The sequence below is a fragment of the Leucoraja erinacea genome, chromosome 24 (assembly GCF_028641065.1).
Source record: "Leucoraja erinacea ecotype New England chromosome 24, Leri_hhj_1, whole genome shotgun sequence".
NCBI lineage: Eukaryota > Metazoa > Chordata > Chondrichthyes > Rajiformes > Rajidae > Leucoraja > Leucoraja erinaceus.
In genome coordinates this window covers 23,140,529-23,157,503 of record NC_073400.1, presented here as the reverse complement: position 1 = coordinate 23,157,503, position 16,975 = coordinate 23,140,529, and the positions used below count along the sequence as shown (strand labels likewise).

General features: G+C 47.0%; 1 protein-coding gene across 1 annotated transcript in view; it reads left to right on the top strand.

Moving 5' to 3' along the window:
• Positions 1-16,975, top strand: part of LOC129708792 (EF-hand calcium-binding domain-containing protein 4B-like) — a 62,791-nt gene that overhangs the window by 10,477 nt on the left and 35,339 nt on the right. Inside the window, 12 exon segments of the mRNA XM_055654763.1 lie at positions 1,979-2,074; positions 3,396-3,601; positions 4,310-4,367; positions 5,438-5,592; positions 6,207-6,264; positions 7,118-7,302; positions 7,746-7,794; positions 10,171-10,355; positions 10,986-11,043; positions 13,848-14,032; positions 14,612-14,669; positions 16,200-16,384. Of these exon segments, the coding sequence (XP_055510738.1) occupies positions 1,979-2,074; positions 3,396-3,601; positions 4,310-4,367; positions 5,438-5,592; positions 6,207-6,264; positions 7,118-7,302; positions 7,746-7,794; positions 10,171-10,355; positions 10,986-11,043; positions 13,848-14,032; positions 14,612-14,669; positions 16,200-16,384 (1,478 nt within the window).

The following is a 16,975-nucleotide window of genomic DNA, read 5'->3' as shown; positions in this document are numbered from 1 at the left end:
ATACTGAGTTGGATGATCAGCCATGATCATATTGAATGACGGTGCAGGCTCGAAGGGCTGAATGGCCTACTCCTGCACCTATTTTCTATGTTTCTATGTTTCTAAAGAATTTCTTACGTAAGTGCGAGTTTATCACGTAAGCCGGGGAATGCCTGTATGAGGATCACCACATTTACTGAGTTAAGACTTCACTGACATCCAGTTAGACTGTGTAGCTGAGCCAACAATGGACTTTGGATCTGGGATCTAATTGGTCCATTGACTTGGACAAATCAAGAAGACAGAACTGATGCCTTAAATTATTTCAGTTAAAGGGAAATTTCTTAAAGACGGCTCATTGACGTTTCTAAAGATTAAATGGTAATTTTCTTTTAATTTGCATTATATTTACATTACCAAAAATGTAAAGTAGCAAAAAAGGTTGCAAGAACCAAATATCAATTCCTTGCTGGCATTTTGAGAAATAATTTCCTTGTCCAATAAGGGGCTGCAGGTCAGAGGATGACTTTCAAATCTTTTGTAAATTGTAAATTGTAAATCTTTATTGTCATTTCCTGAGTATTCGCATACTCAGAGGAAACAAAAAAACGTTTCTCAACCAGTGTCCATTCAGTTTTCGTTACAAAATAAATAGCAATTAAAAATTAAAATACATGTCATGAACAATTTAACCCTCTATAACATTCAATAACATTCAACAGCCGTTCCGACCGGCAGCATTTAAGCATTTATGCATTTATGCATTTATGCATTTAAAAGGCATTTAAATGACATTGTGTGTCATTCTTATGTCGTTGGTCAAAGTTCTGTGAAGATCCTGATTGTCAAATGTGAAGGTCCCAGAATCTGTGGCATGGTGTCGTTCACCAGTTTGTGAATGGGCTATTCTGTTGACCTATCACAAGAGATCACATCTCATATAGTCATAGAATCATGGAGTGATACAATGTGAAAGCAGGCCCTTTGGCCCAACTTGCCCAGCTACACTGGTCCCACCTGCCAGCATTTGATCCATATCCCTCCAAACCTGCCCTATCCATGTGCCTGTCTAACTGCTTCTTAAACGTTGCCTCAACTACCTCCTCTGGCAGCTTGATCCATACATCCACCACCCTTTGTGTGAAAAGGTTACCCCTCAGATTCGTATTAAATAGTTTCCCCTTCACTTTAAACCTATGTCTTCTGGTCCTCAATTCACCTACTCAGGGCAAGAGACTCTGTGCATCTACCCGATCCATTCCTCTCAAGATCTTATACATCTCTATAAGATCACCCCTCATCCTCCTGCGCTCCAAGGAATACCCAGCCTACTCAACCTCTGCCTATAGATCAAACCTACGAAGTGCTGGCAACATCCTGGCAACATCTACATGCATTTATTTGCAACCTTGGCAACCAGTGCTTTATGGGACGTAAGCCAACACAAGCACCGCTCTTCCAGCTACCGGGGAGTGCTGCCGCTTAAAGAATGGGGTTGCTTTGAATGAAAGAAGGAAGGAAATTCTTCCATGGTCTCAGAGGGACGAGAACATGCTTGTGGAGAGTAGATCAAGAGGATCTGTAGCAAGGGGGGGGGGGAACCATGGGCAGATAGTCCTGGCAGGAGATTCCGGAGGCAGAATATTACATGCAGTCTATGAGTGCATGTACTATGGGAATGCACTCAATCATGGCAGACCCCATGCCACTCCAGTTGGCCAAAGGTGAAGTTGATTCAATGATACTTTATTGTCACATGTTCCTAGGTTCAGTGAAATTCTTTGATGTTGCCTACAATACACAACGTACGCAAAGTGTCGCCATTGGTGCAAACAAAGTTCTGGTCTAACAAAGTATCTGGTGCTGACAAAGTATCTGGTGCTAACAAAGCAGATTTTGATCTCATGCTCTCTGGATAATTACTTTAAAAGTGTGAGTATATTGTGTATTATGTATATTTATACATTCACTGATGGCTCATTTTCCTTCCTCTGTTCAGATTGTTGTGAGGTTCCAAGCCCAGAGTCACGACCTACAAAAGGAATTAGACAGCAAACAGGAAGAAGTGCAAAATCTGGTCCAGGTGCAGGCACAGGTAAACCAGATGTGTATCTTAGATGCCACTTCACATGTTTTAACTTGCAACGTGTTCCCGCACCTCATCTCCACCTCAAGATGGGGCTTGTGATGAGGTTGATAAACTGGGATCTGCGGTAAGATCTGGATTTAGTTTAGTTTAGTTTAAAGGTACAGTGCGGAAATATGCCCTTCAGCCCATCGAGTCCGCGCCGATCAGCGATCCCCATTATACTAGCACGTACTGCACGCTAGGGCTATTTACACTTTTTACCGAAGCCAATTAACCTACAAACCTGTTTGGAGTGTGGGAGGAAACTGGAGCACCCGAGGAAAACCCACGCAGTCACAGGAAGAACGTACAAACTCCGTACACATAGCACTCATAGTCAGGATTGAACCCAGGTCTCTGGCACTGTAAGGCAGCCACTCTACTGCTGCGCCAAAGTGCCGCCCACTTTTCACTCATTTGTCTTGAAAATATCTACTCGATGGCATTGCCCAATGCAATGGAGCACCATAATGTCAAGGTAACTGTGACATTTAATGCCCCTGTCCCACTTAGGAAACCTGAACGGAAACCTCTGGAGACTTTGCGCCCCATCCAAGGTTTTCGTGCATTTCCGGGAGGTTTTTGTCAGTCTCCCTACCTGCTTCCACTACCTGCAACCTCCGGCAACCACCTGCAAACTCCGGGAACCGCACGGAAACCTTGGGTGGGGCGCAAAGTCTCCAGAGGTTTCCGTTCAGGTTTCCTAAGTGGGACAGGGGCATTAGGTTTGCTCTCTCTGGTCCATTGTTGACTGTGGAAGAGGTGATCATGAAGGTATATCTGGATGCAAACAGTGGAGCCAGCCAGGAACAGGGGATGACGTGGGTGGGGGAGAGATGTAGAGAGAGGGAATGCAGGGGATATTTGAAATTAGGGAATTCAATGTTCATACCGATGGGTTGTAAGCTGCTCAAGCTGTACCTCCAATTTGCATGTGGCCACACTCCGACAGCGGAGGAGGCCCAGGACAGAATGGTCAGTATGGGAATGGGTCGGTGGTTTATAGTCTTTGGCAATCGGGAGGTCGCGTGGGCCAAGGCAGACTGGACGTAGGTGTTCAGCGAAACGATTGCCAAGTCCATTCTTGGTCACGCCCATACACCCAGGTGTCTACACCGAGAACAATTTATACAGTAGATGAGGTTGGAGGAGGTACAAGTGTGAACCTATCCTGAGATTGAAGGTCAGCTCCAGGCTTGTCATCACACGTTCTCCTCTCCCCCTGAGCTCTGATGAAATGAGTTCCTGGTCGAAGGTCACTGTGTCTGTGTGTGTCCCCCACCTCCAGTTACAGGCAGAGCTCATGTTACTGGGCTGCAAACAGGACGAGGCCAACACTGAGAACCAGGAGCTCAAGATGAGCAACCAGGAGCTCAAGATGAGCAACCAGGAGATGGCGTTGCAGGTGGAGGGAATCCAACAGGAGCTGCAGGAGGCACGGGATCGGCTGGTGATTCTCAAGGAGGAAACAACTCACCGGGAGGAGAGAGAAGGGTGAGGAAGATAAAAGGAAACTAAATGGATGAACAGACTGCTGGGGATGCTCTTGGTGCTGATATGAATACGATGGGCTGAATGGCCTCTTAATATTTGTGGAAAGGAACTGCAGATGCTGCTTTACACCAAAATAACACAAAATGCTGAGGGTCAGGCAGCATCTCTAGAGAAAAGGAATAGGTGACGTTCCGAGTTGAGACCCTTCTTCAGACTGAAGTCTGAAGAGTCTGAAGAAGGGTCTCTATTCGAAACAGCACCTGTTCCTTTTCTCCAGGGATGCTGCCTGACCCGCTGAGTTACTCCAGCATTTTGTGTCTACCTTTGGCCTCCTTCTATGTCGTAAGAAAATCCAAGCGAAATGGAGAGAATAGGCTAGTGTTCACCCTGTGTAATAGACATATCCCTCAATTTGTTTACACACTCCTTGCACGGTTGGTGAACTCACACCCTATATTGTGCACATACCCTACACACCGTGCACACCCAGGCCATGCACTATGTGTAAATCTGTGAACACACTGACATATCCCGCACGCCGTACACACAGACAGGTTGAAGAGACAGATCAGACGCAGTTATACAATGAGCTGCGGTGGAACAGGGGACGTGGGCTTGGAGCGTAGGTGAGGGAGGCACCTGTAGTCTAGGCATTGTTGTCATTAATCTTTACCTGTCACTGTCACTGATGTTTTCATCCTGTTGCAGGGAGTGGAGGCAGTCTCTTGGGCTGGAGGGTCCACGCTCGGGGGAAGCTGTTCAGCAGGTAATGAGGGAAGGTCGCAGTAGGGAAAGGGGCAGCTCACTCACTGACTGCCTCAGGATGGACTCTGGTGCATAGACAACACATAGTGGGGCAAGCGGAGAGGGCTCATTACTCCCTGCATGAATAATAATAATAATAATATATTTTATTGCCATTGCACATAAGTGCAATGAGATTTGGTATGCAGCTTCCATCCGATGTCATAACATAAATAACTAATAAGATTTAGATTTAGATTTAGATACCCCGAGAACATGGATTGTAAAAAAGAACAGTAAAATAGTCGAAATAGTTCAAACAGACTGTGTGCAGATGTGTCTGTGCGACGTGACCATCCGAGGGAGACAGTCCAGGGGGGGTGGGGGGCACTCAGCAGGGCCGGTTCAGAGCCGCTATAGCTCTGGGAATGAAGCTGTTCCTGAGTCTGGAGGTTCGGGCGTAGATGGCCTTGTAACGTATGCCGGAGGAAGCCGCTCTGCACAGAGATTGATAAATATTTTTGCGAGAGGCTGATCCCGATGCATCCAGTGAGTGGAATGAAGGAGCAATGGTTTAGGATGCAGGTGTATTATCTAAATGTTACCTTCAAATGTACAGGACATAGTTGCGACTGTGGACAGTACCACAACATAGGTGCCTGGGAAATTCTCTTATCAAGAGTGCATCAGTAGGCAGCTGGTAGAGCTGCTACCTCACAGAGTCAGAGACCTGCGTTCCATCCTGATCGCCACTGGTTTACAGGGCTGCACAATGGTGCAGTGGTGGAGCTGCTGCCGTACAGCACCAGAGGCCCGGGTTTGATAGGTCATTCGGCCCATCAAGTCCACTCTGCCATTCAATCATAGCTGATCTATCTTTGCCGTTCAACCCCATTCTCCTGCCTTCTCCCCAGAACCTTGGATATAGCAAAGGCAATGGTTGGGTCATTCCTGGAACAAAGAGGCTTCCTCCCATGAGTACTAGTTTGAGATCTAAGGAGAAGTGTAGTTGGCCTGAGGGTTGACATCACATTCACTGCTTCCCCCTCACTCCCCCCCCCACCCCCCCTCCCCACCCCCACTCCCCTCCAGTTACAGGCTGAGCTTGTGTCCATGCGCAGTAAACATGACGAGATCAGCACTGAGAACCAGGAGCTCAAATGCCTCAACCAGAAGCTGGCGACGGGGATGGAGGGGATCCAAGCGGAGCTGCAGGAGGCTCGGGATCGACTGGAGGGGAAGGATGGGTATGGGCGTTCCATGCCCCTTGTACGCCGCACACATATCGTCCCGCCTGCGTGCATGTAGACCACACATTCTATGCGTAGCTCACACTTTGTGCGTGAACCACACACACAGGTGCACACACCCCTCAAGTTCTTTGTCAGCCTCCATCTCTGTGTAAACACAGTCTGTGACCTATCCCATATACTGTGTAACACACTGGTGACAATACAGTGCATTTCCTAATGAGAGTAGGAACAGCGATCTTATAGAATTATATTGCCCAGAAACAGACCCTTCAGCCCACCACATCCATGCTGGCCATCAAATACCCATACATTGAAATCCCACTTGCCAGCACTTGGTCCATAGCCTTCAATATCCCAGTGATTCAAGTACTTGTCTGGACAATTAAATGTTGTGAGTGTAGGTACCTTCACCATACTGCATTCTGCCTTCTCACCACCTTCTGGGACGATATGGTATTCCTCAGATGGCCTCTACACCTTGTACACTGGTCAGGGCCTGAGATTTAATTGCAAGTGAATGAAGAGATCTAACAATGAAACATCCAGTGACCACCTCACTCTCATTGTCTGCCTCCACATCTTGCCTGATTCTTTTGGTTTCATTACAGAGAGTGTAATCGAACTCCTGACAATGCGAGGCCGTGCTCTGAAGAGGCTGATCAGCAGGTAACGAAGGTTTTCGTTTTTTCAGTTTAGAGATACAGCATGGAAACAGGCCGTTCGACCCATCGAGTTCATGCCGACTATTCACACCAGTTCTATGTTATCCCTCATTTGCCTCGATTCCCTGCACACTAGGGGTAATTAATCCACAAACCGGCACGTCTCTGGGATGTGGGAGGAAACCGGAATACCTGGAGGAAACCCCCGTGGTCACAGAGAGAACGTGCAAACTCCAAACAGACAACACCCAAGGTCAGGATTGCACCTGGGTCTCTGACGCTGTGAGGCAGCGGATTAAAGGGGTGTAGAGCTGGGCTAAAGCGTGACCTTCCCACAGTATGTTACTAAAAGTGAACTCTGGTACATGGGCAGAGTCCTGGTTAGCAATGAAGTCCCTTGTTGCAATTAAGCTATAAAAAAGAGGCATGAATTCACCATCAATAGAAAATAGATTGGTTCTAAATCAATGAAGCTAGTGGAGCTGCTGCCTCACGGCATCAGAGATCGCTGTTTGATCCTGACCTTGGGTGCTGTCTGTGTGGAGTTTGCATGCTCTCCCTGTGACCATGGCGGTTTCCTCTGGGTGCTCCAATTTCCTCCCACATCCCAAAGACATGCGGGTTTGTAGGTTATTTGGTTTCTGTATTATCTATAAATGAATCTATCAACAAACCAACAGTTTGGAGAGCCCACCAAAATCCTCAGTTACTTCCTTTGCTGCAAAGACATACTGTCCAAAAACAAAAGCAGTCAGTTTGATGAAAGAATATTTAAAGGGCTGGAGTATTAAGGGGATAATTATTATCGTTAGAACAACACAAGTGCAACAGTCCCTCCGTGTGTCCCTCCCCTCCAGTTACAGGCGGAGCTCGAGTCCCTGCGCAGTAAACAGGACGAGACCAGCACTGAGAACCAGGAGCTGCATCTCACCAACCAGGAGCTGGAAGCTCGGCTGGAGGGGATTAAACAAGAGCTGCAGGAGGCTCGGGATCGGCTGGTGATCCTCCAGGAGGAAGCAGCTCACCGAGAGGAGAGAGAAGGGTGAGGGTCCCACACACACCACACACTGTGCAAGTTCCCTGTCCACACCCCATATACTCCCCACGCTGTTACATGCCGTGTACTCACTCTGTACATTTACACCAGTCTGACACTGCGCAATGCGTACATTGTATATGCACTGTATGTACACTTGTCTTATTCTTTCCACGTGACGTTCACCATACAATACATTGCTTACACACTGTGTGCTCTGTATACACTCCACATTCCATGTACAGATCAGGTACATTTTGTTCACACTCTAAGATATGTGCAACATTTGTAAATGTGTACACACATTTGTCTGAAAACAGCCCAAACACACGGCGCACACTGTCTGCACACACTGCACGTACCCTACACAGACAAAATTCCACTGGTGACCCACCTCACTGTCACTGACCCTCTCCCCCTGTCCGTCTGATTCTTTGATCTCATTGCAGTGAGTTGGATCCATCTCCAGGACCGTGCTCCAAAGAAGCTTTTCAGCAGGTAAGGTTAATACAGAGCATGCTATTGGGAACAGGTAGCTATAAAGGGCCTGTCCCACTGTACGAGGTGATTCAAGAGTTCTCTCGTGTTCTCCTCTGAAGTCGAGCTCGTGTAATGTGTACGTAGGGGCTCGTACGAGTAAAAAGTAACGATTTTTTTCATGTATTTTTTTACTCGTGGACATTTCTCACAGTTGAAAAAATGTCACGAGTTTACTGGATTTCCCGAGTACCTAGCGTTACTCGTACGAGCCGTTACATGACATCGACAAACTCCTACGTACCCGCTATGTACATTACACAAGCTCGAATCAGGGGAGAACTCGGGAGAACTCTTGAATTACCTCGTACAGTGGGACAGGCCCTGAAGGAAGGACATATTTATCAAAAGCAGTCAGCATGGCACTGTGAATGTTTGTTGATGTCTGACCAAAAGGATTGCATTTTTTTGTGTGTAGATGTAAGGAAGTCTGGATGAAGAGGGAGTCATTGATGTAGACTGCATGGCTTTTACCAATATGGTTTGACAATGTCCTGAATAGTGGAATGATAAGGAACGGAAAAGCTGATGGAATGGGTGGTCCAATTAAAAGTTTAATCAGTGACAGTCACAGTTAAGGAATAGATGGCAGTGAATGGGCAAGTCAGTAACTGCATGGCTGTGTGTTAGAGGGGTCAGGTGGTTTTACACTCTGTTGCCTGGTCTTACAGTGACTTGGAGATAAATTTAGATCCACAGTGAAATGATATCCCGTTGACATGAGAGTGGGCAGAGTGGATGACTGTGAGGAAGAATGTTCTCATTTGCTGGAAGTTGAGTGTTTAAGAAGGAACTGCAGATGCTGGAAAATCGAAGGTACACAAAAACGCTGGGGAAACTCAGCAGGACGAAACGTTGCCTATTTCCTTCGCTCCATAGATGCTGCTGCACCCGCTCAGTTTCTCCAGCATTTTTGTGTACCTGCTGGAAGTTGAGAATGGATAGATTGGATGGGTATGAAAGTGCCAACTGGAATTCCATGCAGAGATGGTGAGGTTTGCGGTGAGTAAATGAGGAAGGAAATGTGAGGGCTTTGGTGAGCACATTGGTTTTAAGGCTGCGTTTGGAGTATTCAGTGCAGTTCTGGTCGCCCGATTTCAGGAAGGATGTGGGGGTAATGGAGAGGGTGCAGAAGAATGGTGCCTGGATTAAAAGCATAAATTTTAAGGGGAAGTTAGATAGAAACATAGAAATTAGGAGCAGGAGTAGGCCATTCGGCCCTTCGAGCCTGCACCGCCATTCAATATGATCATGGCTGATCATCCAACTCAGTATCCCGTACCTGCCTTTTCTCCATACCCCCTGATCCCCTTAGCCACAAGGGCCACATCTAACTCCCTCTTAAATATAGCCAATGAACTGGCCTCAACTACACTCTGTGGCAGAGAGTTCCAGAGATTCACCACTCTCTGTGTGAAAAAAGTTCTTCTCATCTCGGTTTTAAAGGATTTCCCCCTTATCCTTAAGCTGTGACCCCTTGTCTTGGACTTCCCTAACATCGGGAACAATCTTCCTGCATCTAGCCTGTCCAACCCCTTAAGAAGATAAACTTGGATGCTTTAGTTTAGTTTAGTTTAGAGATGCAGTGCAGAAAGAGGCCCTTCGACACACCGAGTCAGCGCCGACCAGCGACCCCGCACACTAACACTATCCTCCACAGACTAGGGACAATTTCCAATTATACCAAGCCAATTAATCTATAAACCTGTATGTCTCTGGAGCATGGGAGGAAACTGGAGATGCTGGAGGAAACCCATGCAGGTCACAGGGAGAACGTATAAACTCTGTACTGACAGGCACCTGTAGTCAGGATCGAACTGGGATCTCTGGCATTGTAAGGCAGCAACTCTACCGCTGCGTCAGGGTGACCGAGAGCCTCCATCTCAACAGGACTCAGATAAGATTTATGTAGATCTACAATTTAGAACCAAAGAACTGTAGATGCTTGATAATACACAAAAGGACACAAAATGCTGGAGTATCTCAGCAGATCAGGCAGCATCTTTGGAGGACATGGATAGGTAATGTATCGGATCAAAACCCTACTTCAGACTCTGAAGTCTGAAGATGGGTTTTGACCCAAAACGTTACCAATCCATGTTCTCCAGAGATGCTGTCGGACCCGCTGAGTTACTCCAGCTCTTTGTGTCTTTAAAGATACGATTTGAAGCGTTATGACCTGCACAAGGTCACGGACGGAGAGCTGGGCAATGGGAGTGATCCATAGAGCTCTGCTTGACTAGTGTGGTGATGGTGGGCCAAATGCCCCCCCTCTGTATGATCACATTATAGGAGGTACTGATAATTATTGTCTCTGTGTGTTCCCCCCTCCTCCAGTTGCAGGCGGAGCTCGTGACCCTGCGCAGTAAACAGGACGAGACAGGCACTGAGAACCAGGAGCTGCATCTCACCAACCGGGAGCTGGAAGTGCGGCTGGAGGGGATCCAACAGGAGCTGCAGGAGGCTCGGGATCGGCTGGTGAGCCTCCAGGAGGAAGCAGCTCACCGAGAGGAGAGAGGAGGGTGAGGGATCCGTACACACTACACACTGTGCAAGTTCCCCGTCCACACCCCATATACTCCACACACTGCTACATCATCCCGCATGCCGTGTACTCACTCTGCACATGTCCACTCTTTCTCGTTTTTCTTTCTATGTGACGTTCACCGTACGATATATTGCACACACACTGCATACTATGCGTACACACCACGCACCATGTACAGACTAGGTACATTTTGCTCGTGCTCTGTATGAAAGATGCAACATTTGTAGATGTGCACACACCCCGCACGCACCCAATGCACACACAGCACACTGCCTACACCGTCACAACATAATTCACAGCAAACGCCACTGTTGACCCATCTCACTGTCACTGACCCTCTCCTTCTGTCTTTTAGTCCTTGCTGTCTCCTCCCCTTCCTCAGCTCCCTTGCTGTCTCCTCCCACCCTCCAGCCTTCCGGCTACTCCTCCTTTTCCCTTTCTTGTCCCCACCCACCCCCACCCCTGATCAGTCTGAAGAAGGGTTTCGGCCCGAAACGTTGCCTATTTCCTTCGCTCCATAGATGCTGCTGCACCCGCTGAGTTTCTCCAGCTCTTCTGTGTAACCCTCTCCTTCTGTCTGTCTGATTCTTTGATCTCATTGCAGAGAGTTGGATCCATGTCCAGGCAGTGCAGGTCCGTGTACAGAAGAAGCTTTTCAAGAGGTAAAGTTGGAGCAGACGTGTAGGGGCTGCATCCCAGAGTACTTAAGGAAGTAGTTCCAGAAATAGTGGATGCATTAGTAATAAACTTTCAAAACTCTTTAGATTCTGGAGTAGTTCCAGAGGATTGGCGGGTAGCAAACGTAACCCCACTTTTTAAGAAGGGAGGGAGAGAGAAAACGGGGAATTACAGACCAGTTAGTCTAACATCGGTAACGGGGAAACTGCTAGAGTCAGTTATTAAAGATGGGATAGCAACACATTTGGAAAGTGGTGAAATCATTGGACAAAGTCAGCATGGATTTACGAAAGGTAAATCATGTCTGACAAATCTTATAGAATTTTTCAAGGATGTAACTAGTAGCGTGGATAGGGGAGAACCAGTGGATGTGGTGTATCTGGACTTCCAGAAGGCTTTCGACAAGGTCCCACATAAGAGATTAGTATACAAACTTAAAGCACACGGCATTGGGGGTTCAGTATTGATGTGGATAGAGAACTGGCTGGCAAACAGGAAGCAAAGAGTAGGAGTAAACGGTTCCTTTTCACAATGGCAGGCAGTGACTAGTGGGGTACCGCAAGGCTCAGTGCTGGGACCCCAGCTATTTACAATATATATTAATGATCAGGATGAGGGAATTGAAGGCGATATCTCCAAGTTTGCGGATGACACTAAGCTGGGGGGCAGTGTTAGCTGTGAGGAGGATGCTAGGAGACTGCAAGGTGACTTGGATAGGCTGGGTGAGTGGGCAAATGTTTGGCAGATGCAGTATAATGTGGATAAATGTGAGGTTATCCATTTTGGTGGCAAAAACGGGAAAGCAGACTATTATCTAAATGGTGGCCGATTGGGAAAGGGGGAGATGCAGCGAGACCTGGGTGTCATGGTACACCAGTCATTGAAGGTAGGCATGCAGGTGCAGCAGGCAGTAAAGAAAGTGAATGGCATGTTGGCTTTCATAGCAAAAGGATTTGAGTATAGGAGCAGGGAGGTTCTACTGCAGTTGTACAGGGTCTTGGTGAGACCACACCTGGAGCATTGCGTACAGTTTTGGTCTCCAAATCTGAGGAAGGACATTATTGCCATAGAGGGAGTGCAGAGAAGGTTCACCAGACTGATTCCTGGGATGTCAGGACTGTCTTATGAAGAAAGACTGGATAGACTTGGTTTATACTCTCTAGAATTTAGGAGATTGAGAGGGGATCTTATAGAAACTTACAAAATTCTTAAGGGGTTGGACAGGCTAGATGCAGGAAGATTGTTCCCGATGTTGGGGAAGTCCAGGACAAGGGGTCACAGCTTAAGGATAAGGGGGAAATCCTTTAAAACCGAGATGAGAAGAACTTTTTTCACACAGAGAGTGGTGAATCTCTGGAACTCTCTGCCACAGAGGGTAGTTGAGGCCATTTCATTGGCTATATTTAAGAGGGAGTTAGATGTGGCCCTTGTGGCTAAGGGGATCAGAGGGTATGGAGAGAAGGCAGGTACGGGATACTGGGTTGGATGATCAGCCATGATCATATTGAATGGCGGTGCAGGCTCGAAGGGCCGAATGGCCTACTCCTGCACCTAATTTCTATGTTTCTATGTAAGAAGGGTCCTGACCCTAAACATCATTTATCCCGAAGCTCCAGAGATGCTGCTTGATCTGCTCAGTTACATCAGCACTTTGTGTCTTTTTTTGTAGTCACAGAGTCAATAGACAATAGACAATAGGTGCAGGACCAGGCCATTTGGCCCTTTGATTCAGCACCGTCATTCAATGCGATCATGGCTGATCATCCCCAATCAGTACCCCGTTCCTGCCTTCTCCCCATATCCCCTGACCACTATCTTTAAGAGCCCTATCTAGCTCTCTCTTGAAAGTATCCAGACAACCTGCCTCCACGGCCCTCTGAGGCGGAGAATTCCAGACTGTGTGAAAAAGCCCATTCAACACAGAAACAGGCCATTCAGCCCAACTCGTCCCTGCTGACCAAGATGCCCCATCTAACATTGTCCCATTTGCCTGCTATTGGCCTACATACCTCAGGTTACACCTCAGGTTCCTATTAAATCTTTCGCCAATCACCTTAAACCCATGTCCACTGGTTCTTGATCACCTATACTGCGTAAAAGACTTTGTGCATTTAACTTGTCAATTCTCCTCATGATTTTATGCACCACCTTAAGATTATCCCTCAGCCTCGTGTGCTGCAAGAAATGAAGTCCAACGCATCTCCAATCTCTCCCTATAGCTCAGGCTTTCGAGTACTGGCAACTTTCTCGTAAGTCTTTTCTGCACTCTTTCCAACTTAGTGACATCCTTTCTATAGCAAGGTGACCAAAACTGAACACAATACTCCAAATGCGGCTACATCTGGTCATTGTGCATGGCCTGCAAACATGTAGGTCGTGTAGGTATTTAACTGTCGTGAGAGGCCTGGACACTGTGAACATGAAGAACTATTTTCTCATGGTGGAGGTTAATATCCCAGAAACATCTCCGTCAGTGAATTGGTGGGAGGGGGCGGAGGTGGGGAAAATATTTAAGTTACAGAACAATGTGTGTCTGGGGCTCACTGCCTGCAGGAATGGGGGGAGGTGAGTGGGGGAAGAACATGAGCTCATTTCAGCAGAACATAGATAAGATTTTAAGAATCACAACCTACAAGGCCACGGGCTAAGAGCTGGGCAGTGGGAGCGATCCATAGAATGTTTTACTAGAATGTTGGTGGTGGGCCGAATAGCCTCCCTCCCTACCAATATCTTTAACTTACTATGTGGAACAAGTGATGATTGCCGCTGTGTGTTCCCCCTCCTCTAGTTACAGACAGAGCTCGTGTCCCTGCGCAGTAAACAGGACGAGACCGGCACTGAGAACCAGGAGCTGCATCTCACCAACCAGGAGCTGGAAGCACGGATGGAGGGGATCCAACAGGAGCTGCAGGAGGCTCGGGATCGGCTGGTGAGCCTCCAGGAGGAAGCAGCTCACCGAGAGGAGAGAGGAGGGTGAGGGTCCCACACACACTACACACTGTGCAAGTTCCCTGTCCACACCCCATATACTTCACACACTGCTACATCATCCCTCGTGCCTTGTACTCGCTCTGTTCAAATACACTACTCTGCACAATGTGCACACGGTATATACACTGTACACTTACTTTACTCGTTCTTTCTATGTGATGTTCACCGTACGATATATTGCAGACACACTGCATACTGTACATACACACCACACACCATGAACAGACTAGGTACATTTTGCTCGTGCTCTGCATGAAATATGCAACATTTGTAGATGTGCACACACCCCGCACGCACCCAATGCACACACAGCACGCTAACAACTGTATACTGTGTATACACACCACAGACCATGTACAGAGTAGGCACATTTTGCGAAAATCTGTGTAAGTGCATTGTCTGAAGCAAGAACACATGTATCCTGCTCAATGTAAACACTCACAGCACATTTTGTGCTCCCCACACAGTCACAATGCAATTAAAAGCGAATGCCACTCGTGTTCCACTTCACTGTCACTGACCCTCTTACTCTGTCTGTCTTATTCTCTGGTCTCATTGCAGAGAGTTCGATCCTTCTTCAGGCAGTGTTGGCCCGGGTTCCGAAGAAACTATTCAAAAGGTAAAGCTGGGTCAGGCAACTGTATTGGTAATATTTTAGGGAACAGAACAAATGAGCCATTGGGGTTGGGAATGCTGAGGAAATTTGCATGAATTTGTGAATGTTGTCGATGTCCGATTAATAGGATTAATTTTCTTGTGGATATAGGCAATAGCCTTGTTTATGGGGTGAATAGCTGACCAACTATTCCCCCCACATCTAGGCTCTATCTGGCATCCACAAAAAAAATGGATCCCATTCATCAGACATCGACAAATGTTCCATAACCCATGCAAACTACATGGATTTTATCAATTAGTTTAGAGATACAACCCAGAAACAGGCCCTTCAGCCCACCAAGTCCACGCCGACCAGCGATCCCCGTACACTAGCACTATCCTACACACTAGGGACAATTTATAATTTTTACCGAAGCCAATTAACCTACAAACTTGTTCGGCTTTGGAATGTGGGAGGAATCCTGAGCATCCAGAGAAAACCCACGTGGTCACAGGGAGAGCATACAAACTCCGTACAGGCAGCACCCGTACTCAGTGTCAAACCCGTGTCTCTGATGCTGTAAGGTGGCAACTTTACTGCTGCGCCACCGTGCCGTACGATTAGTTTGACTAAGTCCCAAATGGTAGATTCATGAGAATGTAAAATTTCATGGCAATTGAGATCTGGGTCGGTGGCAGAATATAAAACCTAGCAGTCGGTGTGAAATGCAATGACTCGTTTGGCAGTGTGTAGTGTGGTCAATGAAATCTATACTTGGCCTCTTGCTTCCCGCGGTGTTTATCATTGATTTGGAGATACATTGTGGTTCTGTTAAATGTTTTGCTGTTGACACTGTTGCTGAGTTAGTTGCTCTGGTTAGCAGTAAAATGGGATGGATTAATTGGGTCCCGTAGAACCCAATCCCGTAGGCAAACGGTATCCCACACGGGAATGTGGTGGGATGCTTTGAGGGAATGAGGTGAGAAAAAGGTTAGATACTAGATGGTGGAGGGGGACGGAGAGATATGGAACTGCAAACCATAGATTCCTGAGGAAAACAAGCATCTCAGAAGTGGTTTAGAAAGTGCACAAGACACTTGTCTTTATTGGCTGAGGCATGGAGCAGGGAGGTTGTGCTAGACTTTGTAACACACCTGTTAGGCTATGGCTAGAATTCTTGTACACCTTGGTTGCCACACTACAGACAGGACAGGAGAGAACAGAGTGTGTGAGCAGGAGATAAATGAGGAATTAACTGACCTGGAGTATTGCGGAAAAGCAAAATAACCGCAGATGATGGAGATCTGATTTTTATTTACGTGTGGGATACACTCAGCAGGTCAGGCTGCATCTGTGGAGAGAGAATTAGTCAATGTTTCAGATCAATGACTATTCATAAGAAAATGAGCTCTGATGTAATGAGTTCTAATTATTTCCAATTACTCCATTCTGGTCACTACGGCAGTGTTGGGCTAAATGCCTCCCACTCGACCATAATTCTATGAGGAATTACGTGTGGACACTGTCCCTCTGTGTCTCCTTCCCCTCCAGTTACATGCGGAGCTCGTGTCCCTGCGGAGTAAAGAGGACGAGACCAGCACTGAGAACCAGGAGCTGCATCTCACCAACCATGAGCTGGAAGTACGGCTGGAGGGGATACGACAGGAGCTGCAGGAGGCTCGGGATCGGCTGGTGATCCTCCAGGAGGAAGCAGCTCACCGGGAGAAGGGAGAAGGGTGAGGCACCCACACACACTACACACTTTGCAAATACCCCAGTCTCCACCCCACCTTCTTGTACACTTTACAATCAACATACATGCCACTCTGACAACATGTACAACATGCATCGTGGTGTGAACTGAACTGAACTTTATTTATAGAGCACTTTAAAAACAACCACTGTTGCAACATATTGCTAATCATAAACATAAAACAAAACAATAAAAACATTAAAAGACAGTAAAAACAATAAAAAACAATAGAAACACTAAAACAGGAGCAAAACCTCATGCAGGGTCGAAAGCCAAGGAATAGAAAAGGGTTTTAAGACTAGTTTTGAAAATGGACAGTGATGGGGCCTGTCTAATGTGCAAAGGTAGAGTGTTCCATATTGTCGGAGCAGCAACAGAGAAGGCTCTATCCCCTCTGAGCTTCCGCTTTGACCTCGGTACCTCCAGGAGCAGGACCATCTTATGCACACAATGCCCACACTTTTCACTTGCTGAACAGCATGTATACCTACAATACTTTGTATGCTTCCTCCACTGTGTGTATATCCATTGCACATCGCGTGCTCATCATGTCCATTTTACTCACATTCCTCAG